Source organism: Euprymna scolopes, chromosome 13, assembly GCF_053919585.1.
Source record: "Euprymna scolopes isolate OS-2025 chromosome 13, ASM5391958v1, whole genome shotgun sequence".
Lineage (NCBI taxonomy): Eukaryota > Metazoa > Mollusca > Cephalopoda > Sepiida > Sepiolidae > Euprymna > Euprymna scolopes.
The window spans coordinates 1,382,220-1,396,730 of NC_136494.1; the positions used below are offsets into that span (position 1 = coordinate 1,382,220).

A 14,511-nucleotide genomic window follows, 5' to 3' on the forward strand; every position below is an offset into this window, starting at 1 on the left:
ACGACTGAGACAATTTTTATTTTTGTACCTTTTCTCCACGTTAAAAAACGACCCTGGTGTCTAACTCTGTCCCGTGGGGAGGCATAGTAAATAGGTACTTTTAGTGCATAAACTACACATTAATTCTCGTTTTTCTTTTCTTTTTATTTTTTATTAACATTGAATAGTTCAGTTTCAGTATGAATCATGTTTCTTATTTTTCCTTTTCTTTTCAATACAAGTTTCAAGTTTTCTAATGTTTTGTAAAATTCATGATTGACAGTCTGACTGTTCGCCAGATCTTATTTGTTTGGACTTCATGCAAGACGTCATTGCTCACTGACTTGGCCTGCTTTACAGTGGTCGTAACAACTAAGTCCGGAATGGCAATATGAAAATAATGTAAACATACTAGAGTTAATTGTGACACTAACGTTATAAATCAATTTTTAATTCAAAGGACTGTTGAAAGTTAATTTCTCTAATTAAATTAAAAGTTAAACTTATTTTATTGTCAAAATATAAAATGTAAACAATAAATGTTAAATAAATGTTTTTTTCAAACATATCGAAAACACATGACCGGGTGCCGGACCGTTACTTCCGTTCGTTGACTTCCGACCCGGTTCCGTTTTCTTTTTTTTTTTTTTTTTAAAATAAACAGATGTGATATTTAGTACAAATATTTTTATCCAAAGTATCCCTTAAAATATTATCAATATTTTTTGGAATTAAAATTTCTTAGTGTTACAATTTTTAATATTAATTATAATTATTTTTTTTTTATATTTTTAATTTCCCGCCAAGCTTTACTTCCGGTTTCATGCACATTGGCTTTTTTGTTGGCGAGGAGATAAAAAATTTGCAGTCTGTTTTTATGTTATTCTTGGGTTTTATCTACCGTACAGTTTCCTGGCATCCTAGGTTAGTTAAAAATTAAAATATATATATTTTCACCTCAAGCTTTTTTTTTTTTTTTTAGTTGTGTAGTAATTTGTTTATAAAATATCGCGAGGAATTATTACACTTTTCATAGTTTAAAAAAAAAAAAGTCGCCGGTTTCACGTTTTCTTTGTTGTTCATCAATTCCAAATTAACAAAAATGGATTTCATTAACGAAAAAAAAATCACTTTTTTGTTGATTTTTAATTAATTTTATTATTTTAACAACCATTTAATTTAATTTTATAAATATGTAATGGCTTTTGTTTTAACTAAAGTTAAAAGAATTAAATGTAAGGTCCTATTTTCGTCACGTAAATTTAAGGAACTGATTTTTTATTCGTAAAAAAAGTAAAAATCCAATTAAAAATCACTTAAATTTTTATTTTATCGTTTTTGAAAATCGACCTTTATTATTTGTTTTTATTTATTTATTTATTTATTTTGTAAAAAGTAAATTATTTTACTCCAAGAAAATTCTATATTAATAAAATCATGAAACCACTTCACGTGGTTTTCTCGTGTAAGCGTAACTTTGATAATTTTATTGATTTAACTTTTTGGTACTAGTGCAAGTGCACTTATCGATCCGTACTGAAATAATATTATTATTTAAAAAGCCATTCTTAACATGAGTAGGGGAGGATGTTTTGTACCTATTCTATACTTTAACCTTACAATTGAATAAAAAAACAAAAAAAAGCATAAAACTTTAATTAAACTTGGAAATACGATTTAAAAAATAGCGCGGATCAGTAAGTGCACTAGCACCAACTTTTTTTTTTCCATCGTTTTTATTATAAGTATTACAAGACTGATCTCAAAATCTCAGTACAGTTGTAGTTAAAATTATATTTGGCGGATCAAGACAGACGTTCTCTCTTCCTCGTAAATTTTGATTTTAGTAGGGGGGAAAAAATGCATAATCAATTTACGTGGTTTTTGGAATCTGACATTTTCGTTCTGTGACGAATGATTTTTTTTTTTTTGTAAATTTTCACTTGGTTTCCACCATAACATTTGTCTTCAGGTTTTTGGGTATGCTGAAACCGAATATCGCATTTAAATTTTCCAAAAATAACTAGTTTTCTTGGTTATTAAGCAATTTTTTGGGTTATAAGTTGTGACCATTGTACGCGCAAGTATTTTCAAGTTTTACAATATCTTTTTTTGGTGCTAGTGCACTTACTGATCCGCGCTATTTTTTAAAAATTGTATTTCCAAGTTTAATTAAAGTTTTATTATATGTTTTTGTAAGGTTAAAGTATAGAATAGGTACAAAACACCCTCCCCTCTTAAATAATGTTATTTCAGCACGGATCAATAAGTGCACTAGTACCCCCCCCTTTTTTTTGTTATTACATTGTTAGGTGAAAATTCAGAATAGTTACAAAACATCCTCTCCTTCCCATATTAAGAATGGCTTTCTAAATGTTAATGGCACTGTACAAAAAGTGCATAAGTGCCAGAATTTCAACTTCTAGGATAATGCTGTGGCACAGCATTGCTGTGCTGTGGGCTGGGGTCGTTGGTTCCTTTCAGAGCTTGTCTCCCCAGAGAGTCAATGCGTCATATTTCTTCAAGCTGTTAACCGACTCCCGAGTTGGGGTCACGAAATAACAATCATTTTGCAACCTTTACTCCGGCCCCATCTCGGACCATCCACCCAACTACGGTCGGAATTAAATTTGTGATATCTGACAGTGGGCTTCTTGAGTATGTTGGTATCTCCTGTCATGGGTGTCCTCTTTTGGTATTATTATACAAACACCGTGACAGCGTTAGGGTTAGGGTTAGGGTTAGGGTTAATTCGCTGTCACGGTGTTTGTATAAATTTACCGTCCTTTTACCCCCGTCTTTGTCTTGCTTTCTCTGCAACATCCTCTGGATGCTGTAGCAACTTCTTTTGCAGTAAATATCTCAATGAGTTTGTTAATACTTTCATCTGCTGTGAGACTCTCCCCATATCGGAATCATTGTATTCTAATTGATCTCTCTTCTTTCTGTAGATTGAAATTGGAGAGTCAGTTGTTTGGGAAAGCACTCTTTCCATGAGTCAAACGAAGGTGATGAAATCAGCAAGGAAACAGGCATGAGGATGAATGTCCTGGAGAGAGGCTGAAGATGAGGGGTTTGGATTTGAAGGTTGCAGAGCAAACACTGGGGAAGCTGATATGAATAAAGATGCGGATGACTTTGAACAGTGAAATGAGGCTGACTTTTCATAGTGACAGTTACTAGTGCAAGTAAATCTCTATCTTGAAAGATTTATCTATGTTGGCCATAAGCATCATGGAAAAATCCTATGTGGGTTCGGGTAAACCTTATCTCAAAATTTCATCTTCAGCCCCATCCTGCTTCAACTTTATGCATCAGCAAGTTTTAATGTTTTTTTTTTTGTTTGTTTTTTTAAATAAAAGTTGCATTTCCTTTTTTAGTGTTAAAGATTACATGTTTGAGTTATTAATGTTAGAAACTTTGGCAATCATTTTGCAGCAAATGTCTCCATCAGTTTGTTGATGCTTTCATGTGCTAGCTTTTCCCATATTGGAATCATTGTATTCTAGCCGATCTCTCTTCTTGCTGTAGATTAAAATTAGGGAGTCAGTTGTTTGGGAATAACTCTTTCAATTGGTCAAACGAAGATGATGAAGTCAACAAGGAAACAAACATGTCTGAGGATGAATGTTCTGGAGAAGAGGCTGAAGAGGAGCGTCCTAAATTTAAGGGTTGCGGTGTAAACACTGGAAAAGCTGGTTTGAAGCAACATATGAATAACTATTTGAGCAGTGATATGCGGCTGACTTTTCACAGTGACCATTTAGGCATTGAAAGGACAGTTCCTTGTGCAAATGAATCATTGGTTCTATTTGAGTTCGGGTAAACTTTATGAAGTGGGACTATCTCAGAAGTGCATCTCCAGCCCCCACCTGCATCATCTTTATGCATCAGCAATTTTTTATGAACAGAAAAGCACTGTTTGTTTATTAATATGGATTTCCTCAGAAATGACTTTTTGCTGATTTGAAAATATTTGATTGACATGCATCTGCTTTTTCGTGGCATCCTCATATCCTCTGAATGTGTTGGACTCTATCTTCCACTTTCAAACAAATTTTTAATTGGATATTCAACAATTGTGTATTGAAGTATTATCAGTAAATGTTGTCTTGATATTACAAATTTTTGGTTTTACATAACTTCCGCCATAATTAAAATAAGTCAAACTGAATATGATCATGTTTCTCATTATTTACATGATTGTAAGGATTTTCAATTCTTTTTGTTCAGAAAAATACAAAGATAGATTACCACATCAATTTTTTGAATAAATAAATCACTATTAAATGTATTATGCTTAAGTGAGTATCAATGCTATAGCAAATTTCCTTATGCTGTGGCTCGGAACAGGGAGAAAGTTGCAACAGGTTGCCCTACTGCGACCTCTAAGGTCTGTAAGCACTAATGTGTGTCCCCCCCCCCCACACACACTGCCGGAATGCCAGTGCCATAAAACCATGCCCTATGTAGTATTCAGCCGTTTTTAATAGGAAGAAGGGGGGGGGCATATGAATCACATATGCCCAAGAATTAAAAGATGGCACCCCAGATGCCCAGAGAGGCCGATACTTAAAATTATTGCTCACAATGCAAAGAAATTAACATATTAAAAGATTCCAAAAACATGGCATGTTGAATTTGGCAGCAGATTAAGAAAATGTGTGTGCAAATCAGGATTTCATGATAGATTGTGGATGAAGAGCACCTTGGCATTTTAAAGCTCTAAAAGATAAAAACCTGAATTAAATCAAGTGTAAAAAAATTTTGACGCTTCTGAAATATCTCAGTATTTCAGAAGCACAGGAACAGTTTGCGGGTCTAATGATTTAACAAAGTTGTGTATGGTTGCCTTTCTTGAGTAAAAAGTTATAAAGTCAGATCCAAAATGGTTGCAGATGTGGAGGGAAAACAACTCGTTTTGGTACAAAATAGTGCATGCCATAACGGTTTATATAATAGACCGTCTGTACATGTAAGATGCTGGGCGATGATGGTATGTTCAACAGTTGTGGACAGTACATGTAAAAGTTCGTTTTAAACGACAAACACATACCTGTTTTTTTCAAGATGATATCACACAATAGTTATATTTATATATAACAACATTTATTCTCTGGTTCCAGATGAACATCTGTAGACCTTACAACGTTCTGTTCACATTTTGGAATATGCTGCTCCTAGCGTCATAAGAGAGACTAACTCTTCTCCCGACTTCTAAACCCCGTCTGGACTATCTGACGTTTCCTCTTCAACTCCCTTCTTTCAACTAACTTTCCTGTATATATATTAAAACTAATCCTTTATGTTAATGTCCTTCAATTACACAAAAACATAACAGGTGACTTCTCAATCACGTTTTCTCTGGCCAAATTTATTGTTTATACCTAGGTTTGAAAATCTATTTTCTTGATGTATTTGACATTCCTCTTCATTTGTTTATCGTTCCTAAGATCTCCACTACATTCCAAAACTTATAAACATTGCTTGTCACACAAATTTTCATACCGATAATCATATTTTCCGTAAAACTTGCAGAAAACGTTTTGTTTTACGGTTGTTTTAAAAATGTAACAGAAATTTAAATTTTTGTTTCGTTTTAATCTTTTTTTTTTTTTAAATTGCACGTCTCCCAAAATTGAAAGTAATTGATAAAATAATAAAAATTAAGTTTAAAAAAAATGGATAGCACAACCATCGAGATGTGCACAAGTTACAAATACAGGAATTTTTATGCAATAGTAAAATTTTAGGAACAAGAAGATTTAAGTAGGTTTCTCATTGAACATGGAATATTGCCTAAAACAGTCATATGTCCAAAATACCAAATTCCAAAAGCCGTTCTTAACATAGGGAGGTTGTGAGTGTCTATTCAGAAAGTCGTTCTTAACATAGGGAGGTTGTGGGTACTTATTCGTTATAAGCATACCTGAAAAACAAAAGTTGACATTTCCAATATGAACAGTGAGTTGGACTTACATAAAAGAATACCAAAAAAAGGTGTACCAAATTAACTTTTTTCATTTAAAAATTAAATTATTTTGTTTTTGTTAAAATTTTATTTTTATATAAAAAATCCTTTGTTTTTTTTATATAAAAAATATGATGGTTGAATTTTTATTCTTTCAATTACTTTCGGGTGCATACGCCATTTAAAAAAAGATTTAAACGGAACAAAATTTAAATTTCCGTTTCATTTTTAAAACAACCGTAAAACAGAGTGCTCTCCATAAGTTTTACCATATTTTCTGAAATGTATTGGATTCTTCGCACGACTCTTGTTTTTGGTGTTATTTTCACATTTTGGTTTATGTAACCTCTGATTTTGTTCAGATATATCTTGTCAAACTCGGTAATCTGCATGGAATTTTAAACAGAACCATTTATTTACTCCACAGGGGTAGTACACTCATGTTCCATCAGTCATGATTGGGTAGGAATTCTAATTATTTTGCAATTGCATTTTGAGTGTATTCAGCGTTATGGATGGAACCTTCAAGCTCCAGAAGAATGTAATTTTACAACTGTATTTACCAAGTACTTTATCTACTACATAGTAACCCTCAAAATATAATTGCAAATTATTTAGGACTTCTACTCAGTCATTGTTGATGGAATGAGAACATGTAGGATTGAAACCGCTATCTTTGGATAATGCTTATCTGGAACTTTAAAGACTCAATCTGTCTATCCACTGTGGCACGGACCCTGTCGTGGTTAACCACTTGAAAAAAGCCAGAGAAATAGTTGGTCGAAACATGGTGAAACAACTATAAAGATGAGGATAACAGTCCACAAATAAATAAACAAATAAATAAATAAATAAACAAATAAATAAATAAACAAATAAATAAATAAACAAACAAATAAATAAACAAACAAATAAATAAATAAACAAATAAATAAATATACAAATTACTTATCTCAAAGGATTCCAATAAAAAAATAATATGTAATGAAGAGTTCCGTTTGAAGTTCCACAAAGATTTCCGAATTCAACAAGATACACCTGAAGAAGGTCAGAGGTTACATCGACTGATGCATAGTGAAAATAATGCTCAAGATGAGAACAGTAGTCCAAGAATCCAAATAATCTTCATTTAAAAAATTCAGAAATGAAATGGAATTTTTAGCAAAAAGTGACTGAGGGTTTTTTTTTTCATGTCGAAGTCATTGTAAAGAATTCCGAAAACTATTTTTGAAAAGTTCCAAATATTGTTTTGCAGATTCTTTTATTTATTTATTTCTTTTTTGTAGATGTACCATTGATCATCTTTTATTATACGATGGCTGAACGACCTGAAGATCTTAATTTGCCCAATGCAGTCATCACAAGAATTATCAAAGAGGCAGTGAGTTAATTTCCTTCAATTTTTAGTTTTGTTTTTTTAATAAACAATTCAATTATGTTAGTCCTGGTGTTATTAAGATCAGGATGTCTGAAGATACCGGCTTCCTGACCTAAACTGCACCAAACATTGATGCTATTGTTTTTTTCCTTTCCCTTTGTTAAACTCAATCATGTTCTGTAAAGCCTAAAACAGAAATAATTTTCCTCTACAAAACCATCAAACCAAATACAATGAATAAATATTTGGCGATATAAAGAACTTGAAGCATAAAATCTTTAATAAAACTGATCAGATTTAGCATTAAGTAACCCAAAAATGGTTGATATCCCATAAAAAAAATCCCGACCAAATCAAGCAGCAGAAATAAATATTTGAAGACATTAGTAAATTGAAAAGAACAGCTGTAGCATAACATTACATCTGAGGTCAAAGCTTTCGTACATGTTGTCACTACACGAAGGGGAGAGAGTGCCAGAAAAAAAATGTATATATATATATATATATATATATATATAGGACCATGCCGTCACTTGTGAAAACAAATATATATATATATATATATATATATATATATATATATATATACTTGTTTATTGTTATATAAACATGGTCACATCCTGCTGCTACAAACAGCCACTTGTTTCAATCAAACAACAGATATCATCAGACAGCGACTTGACTATTCAAAAGTTCAATGAATAATAATAATAAGATTATTCATTGAACTTTTGAATAGTCAAGTCGCTGTCTGATGATATCTGTTGTTTGATTGAAACAAGTGGCTGTTTGTAGCAGCAGGATGTGACCATGTTTATATAACAATAAACAAGTATTATCAGCTCTTTTTATTGAGCACTATCTAACAACCTCGTTGAATTCATTAGTCCATTACTTTTGAATAAAAAAACCCAAGTATATATATATATATATATATATTTGTTTTCACAAGTGACAGCATGGTCCTTAACAAATTTATCTATGCAATTCCGAACACCACGTCACACCATGAACAAATACCGTTGAATCCATACACACGTTCCCAAGCAGTGCCGAATAATCTCGCTGAATAGACACACCACGATACGAAATGCAGTAACGCGAGACACGTTATCAAAGCAGTGTATTTCAAAACCGCCCAATCATTTATTGGCTTGTTCTTTTCATAGCCGTTGGGTAAAACTAAATCGTCACTTTGGGGTAAGATGGGTGTAGTTCATGTAGGGTAGGGTGTAGTAGACTTGATTTGTAATCGAAAAGTCCCGGGTTCGCTTTTCACCGCAGGTAGGCCCGACTCATACGTTTGTGTGCTTCCGCGCATGCTCGGCACACATGTAAATAGAAATCTCCTTTTTTTTTTTTTTTTTTTTTTTTTTTTTTGTTATCCAAAATAGATCAGCTCATCTAAATGAAGAAAAGGGTGTGAAAGGTGATAATGTACATACAAATATGAATAAGCATATTATTATTATTATTATTATCCGGATTATTAGACTTTTGCTAACTTTCAAACAAAAATGTCTCATTTTCATAAATGCTTCTCGGATTGCATTACACAAGGTGTATAACATTTGAGGATAGGTTTATACATACACAAAAATGACTTTTAGAAACAGTCTTTTTTACTGAAAACGTTTTAAAGGACAAAATATTGATTTCTAATGCTGTAAAACATTCTACTCTAATAGTTTCTTCCCTCAAACTTCTAGATTTTCTAATTCCCTTCCTATATCCACCACTTTCCTGACTGTACTAACATGTTGAGATTTAAATGTAATGTGAACAAACATCTCACTTCTCAATTCCTTACAATGCCCCTGTAGACGAACCCCTACCCTCGGCCTCATTAAAAAGTCCTGTTCAGCTTCACTAACAATATTTTTTATGTGATGTATAAATCACATACATGCTAAGATTAGATGATCCTTGTTCATATTGGACATTACTCCATGGAGATTTTTAGTGATCATTTAGTCGTACAAGGTTTTTTTTATATTTTATTACATTTTCACCCCAAACAAGGCACATTGCCACTTTGGTATAGGGGGCTACTATCAAGCGCAACAACTACTGAGGTACTATGTTGGGATTTGGGCAGCAAGATGTCGGTTCACGTTACACTTGAACTTCTGCATGTCAGTACAGTTGGGGAAGCAGGGACTTGGAATGAAATTCCAGAGTCTAGCGGTTCTGGGGAAGAAACTACTGGAGTAGAAAGATCTTTTACATCTAGGGATCTCTACTGTGTGGGGGTGGGATTTAGCTGCCTGTCGGGTTTGTCGAGGGTGTCTACGTCGTGGGGGCACAAGTGTCTGCAGTTCGTCAGAGCATTCACCATTAAAATACTTGTAGAACAGGCAGAGGGATGCAACATTTCGTCGAGGGGACTGAGGCTTAAGCTTAGATGCCAGTTCAGTGCCTATCAGGTTTGGCGACTCTCCTTTGAACCTTGTCTAGGAGCGAGAGACTAGTAGCAGATGCACCAGCCCAAATGTGACAACAATACTCCATACATGGGCGAATGGTTGCCTTAGAGGTACAGGATACTTTCAGGTGTTAGTAGTTTTCTAGCACGGTAGAGAGAGCCTACCTTCTTCGCAGCAGCCCTGGGAATGCTTTCAATGTAAGTGTTCCAACTCATGTTTCATGTGAACGTTAGGCTGAGGAGTTTGAAAGATTTACTCTCAGATAAAGAGTCACTGGTCATTGCTGTTGGTGGCAGAGAAGGTTTCTTGTAATTATTGAAGGAAACCAGTTTAGTCTTGGCAGCATTGAATGTGACCATCCATTTTTGTCCCCATTCCACTATAGATCGGAGGTCATCCCCTAGTGTTTCTGCCATTTCTTTAGATATGTGTTCATTTGAGTTCCTGTCATACCTGTTATAGAGTGTGGTGTCATCAGCATATATACCCATCTCAGAGGCAATTTTGTCGGAGAGGTCATTAATGAATATTAGGAACAATAGAGGTCCAAGGATAGACCCTTGAGGCACTCTCGCATTTATATCATATTGTTTAGATGTACGACCGTCGAGGACAACCTGGATTTTTATCTTACCTAAGAAGGATTTAATTATGTTAAGTATTCTACCAGTGATACCATATGATCTAATTTTACTGAGGAGACCCTCATGCCATACCCTGTCAAAAGCCTTAGATATATCTAGAGCTACCGCTCTGCCTTCCCCCGCTTTGTCCAGTGAATGGTATGTACGTTCAGAGATTACAGTGGGGATGTCTACTGTGGAACAGGCTTGTCTAAATCCATATTGTTTGTCAGTCAGAAATTTAGCTGGACTAGAGCATGGTTAACTATGGTCTCAAATATTTTGGCGAAAAGTGGGAGGAGGCTAATGGGGCGATAATTTGATGGGTCAGTTCTTTCGCCAGAATTCTTGAATACTGGTACCACAGAAGCAGTTTTCCAACAGCCCGGAAAGTAAGATTCATTAAGGCATTTGTTGTAGAGTTTGGAGAGAACTGGAGCTACTTCGGCTGAGCACTTTTAAATAGCACAGCTGGGATGAGATCGGGTCCGCATGCTTTTGAAGTGTCAAGGTTTTTTATGATAGCATGGACCTGAGCAGGGGTGATTTTTAGATTGTCTAGTATGGCGTCTGTATGCAAAGGAAAGTCAGGTAGGGGGTGGTTGGAAGGGTCCAGTATGGAGTATGAGGCAAACCGATTGGCAAGCATATTAGCCTGGTTAGTGGGGGAATTGTTGATTGCCCATTATTTACTACACTGTTGTAGATTTTCCAGAAGTCATGAGTTCCTAATTTTTGTGCTTCAATGCGTTTTTTAGTGGTTTCAGTAAATTCTCTCTTAGCTGTCACTATTTCTTTCTTAACGTTACTTCTAGCTTCTATATACTTCAGTCTGTTTGAACTGGACTTATGTCGGTTAAATCTGCGGTATGCATGCTGCCTTTGAGCAATGGCAGTTGCGCAAGTTGAAGTAAACCATTGAGGAGAGTGGGGCTTGCTATAAAATTTCCGTATGGGAACATGTGCTTCAATTGCTGTTTTGAACCATTCGGTGGTCTCATTTGCGCCCTGTTCAGCAGGAAGAGAAAAAATATTTCCCCATGGGGCATCTCTGATAAGATCTCTGATGGCTTCCCAGTCAGCCTTCTTATAATATCTCATTGTTTTGAGCAGTGGCTCTTCAGTTTTGGGTCTAGAGTTTAGGGCGATTTCGACCATTATCACTGCATGATCAGCATTCCCGAGTGGGCTGTCAGCATTTGTTATACAATCATCGGGAACTGTGGTCAGAAACAGATCTAGAAGTGATGCGTGTTGTTGTTGCTGGTCAGGGAAACGGGTTGGAAACGTAACCGTTTGTGATAGGGAATGAGATATAGCGAAGCTATGTGTTGTGCTGCCCGCTGCATCTGTGTAAGTAGAGAATCCAAGCCAGTTTTTGTGGTGGACATTAAAGTCACCAAATACATGTACTTGTGCGCTAGTGTCGAGGGAGAGTGCTGTGTCTATGCTGTCAGAGACTTTGTTTATTATGGTGCAGTCCTGGGTCGAGGGAGAGCGGTAGAGAAAATAAAAGTAGCTAATGTTATGTTGTATGTTTAGTCTAAAGCACATAAAGGCTTGATCGTCCGTTTCTAGGTTTGTTTCTCTAGTCAAGGGGAGGGTGTTATGAATGTAGATTCCAAGTCCATGCATATGTCTGTCAGAGTCCTTACGGCAGAGTGGGAGATAGCCAGGCATGTTAAAGTAGTTAGAGGGGATGGAGGAGTGTAGGTTAGTCTCACTTAGTGCTAAGATATCTGGGGTATTTGTTATAGAAATGCTTCAACATCAGCTAAATTAGTTCCCTGTCGACCGGTTCTATGCAGGCGTCAGATGATGTCATTACCTGATTTACTTTAAATAGTTGAAAAACTGAACAAAATTTTTTGTACGTCGTGTTAGGTCAGTTGATTAGCGCGTTGGTTCATTATCTAAACGTTTTGTGTTCGAATCGTGGTGTGAGATGTCTTTTTTTCTTTTTTTTTTTCGATTTTTTAAATTTAAATATTGAACCAGTGTTATTTAAGCCATTTTTCACGTAACGTTCGTTTTTCTGGGTTTTTTTTTTTTTTTACTTCGTTTATCCACTCCGACCACGCACCCAAAAGCACCCGGTTACCCACCGATTTTTTAAATTTTAATATCGAAACAGGCTTATTTAAGCCATTTTTCACATGTTCGTTTTTCTGTTTTCATCGTTCGTTTGCCTTACGTTAGTTTTTTTTTTTTTTTTTTGTGTTTTTTTTCCCGCTTAAGTTTTAACGTTGTTTTCTTTTTTTACTTTGCTTATAACAAACAAATCTATGTCGTCGTCGTCGTCGTCGTAATGCTTGACGACTTCCGGCCGCACACCTGTCAATTTGGTTCTTAAATAAATTCAAACGTCTTTCATTAACTCATTCTAGCTGGCCGATTTTATTTTCAAACTTCGCCTCAGGGCTTCAGGTTCAATCCTACTCCCCCCCCCCCCCAGTTTCTTTTTTATTTAACACCACACACACCTACAAACACCCGGGCAACGTCGAGTACCCCCGCTAGTCTATAAATATAAAAGCGAAAATGTTTGTGTGTGCGTTTTCGTGTATGTCCAACAAGGCTTTCTTCAGCGAACTGATCAGTCGCCTCACAACTTCTTAAAACTTTTTATATCGCGTTTAAATGATAATATCTACGACTTGACAATGGTGGTTGCCTCTCTATTTAATTTGTCTGACTTTGAAACGTTAAACATTTTCGGATCAGCACGTGTTGCTTTCGTTTTTCGGTATAAAAAAAAGCGAAACTCAATTCGAATCACTGGCCCACGGCCACTGGTCTCTAGAAAGCGATGTAACGTTTGGTCAATGTCGGCTTTGTCATATCAGACGGTTGCTTTCATTTTGAGACGAGACACTCCCCCTAATAAACAAGGAGCTGGTTTTCCCCAAAGTTAGGTAAAAACAAGCAAACCGGATTATTGGCCTCATTAAAAACTGTCCCGCAGGAAATGTTAACTGCTGAATAGCTATTGCTTAGGATCTCCACATGTGCATTAAGCTTTTTCATATATAAAAAAAAGAAGCCAACAAACTCATGGTAAATAAAACACTGTCCCGCACTCAAAGTTCACGTCATTAACTCATCAAAAATGGGCACCTGCCAGATCGCACGTTTTTTTTTCACACTTTGCTGTTTTCCAACTGCGCGTCAAGGCTTCGTTTTTTTCTTTTCATTCACCCAAAAACACACACACCTACAAACACCCGGGCAACGCCGGATACCCCCCGCTAGTCTATTAATATAAAAGCGAAAATGTGAGTATGTATATTTGCTTATTATGTATGTCCGTAAAAGGCTTTGTTCGCTGGACTTCTTGGTCGGCTCATTCCTCCTTAAAACTTTTTATATCACATCTAAATGATAATATCTAAGAGTTACGAATGAGGGTTGCCGGTCTATTTAATTTGCCCGACTTTCACGCACTATTTTTTTTTTCCAAATTTTTAGATCGTCGCGTGTATCTTTCGCTTTTCAGTATAAAAAAGCGAAACTGGATTCAAATCGGCAGTTCCCGGTGGTCTCCGGAAAGCGATGTAAACGTTTGGTCAATGTCAACTTTTTAGCGTCATATCAAACAATTGCTTTCGTCTGGACACTCCTCTAATAAATGGGGAGCTGGTTTTCCCCAAAGTTGGGTAAAAAACAGACAAACTGAGTTATTGACTTCATTAAAAACTGTCCCGCAGAAAATGTTAACTGCTGACTAGCTATTGTTTACGTCGTCATAATGCTCGCAGAAAATATTAACTCCACGATTTCCACTTGACCTCATTAAGTCATTAGGTGCGGACACCTGTCAATTCGCTTCCTACTTAAATAAATTCAAACGTCTTTCAGTAACTCTTTCTTGCTGGCCGATTGGTTAACGTGTCATGTTTTTTTTCACATTTTATTTTCCAACTTCACCTCATGGCTTCGGGTTCGATCCTATCTACCTACGAAAACTTTTTTAAAAAGATGACCCAGGAAAGGAACACACTGAAATTATCATTGCTGTTTAATCAAATATGCATCAAAGAAAATGTATGATCGTTTACTTTAATTTACCAACTTTTCATACAATCTGACTGTTACCCAAAAAAAAACAACATTTTTCAGTAAACATAAGTATTT

General features: G+C 35.4%; 1 protein-coding gene across 2 annotated transcripts in view; it reads left to right on the top strand.

Moving 5' to 3' along the window:
- Positions 1–781: 781 nt before the first annotated feature.
- The window catches only part of LOC145291916 (DNA polymerase epsilon subunit 3-like), a 48,449-nt gene continuing 34,719 nt past the window's right edge, over positions 782–14,511 (top strand). For both annotated transcript variants that reach the window (XM_080137760.1, XM_080137762.1), the window contains exons 1-2: positions 782–903; positions 7,237–7,331. In XM_080137760.1, the coding sequence (XP_079993886.1) occupies positions 7,266–7,331 (66 nt within the window). In that variant the 5' untranslated portion in view covers positions 782–903; positions 7,237–7,265. The remainder of the gene's footprint in view (positions 904–7,236; positions 7,332–14,511) is intronic.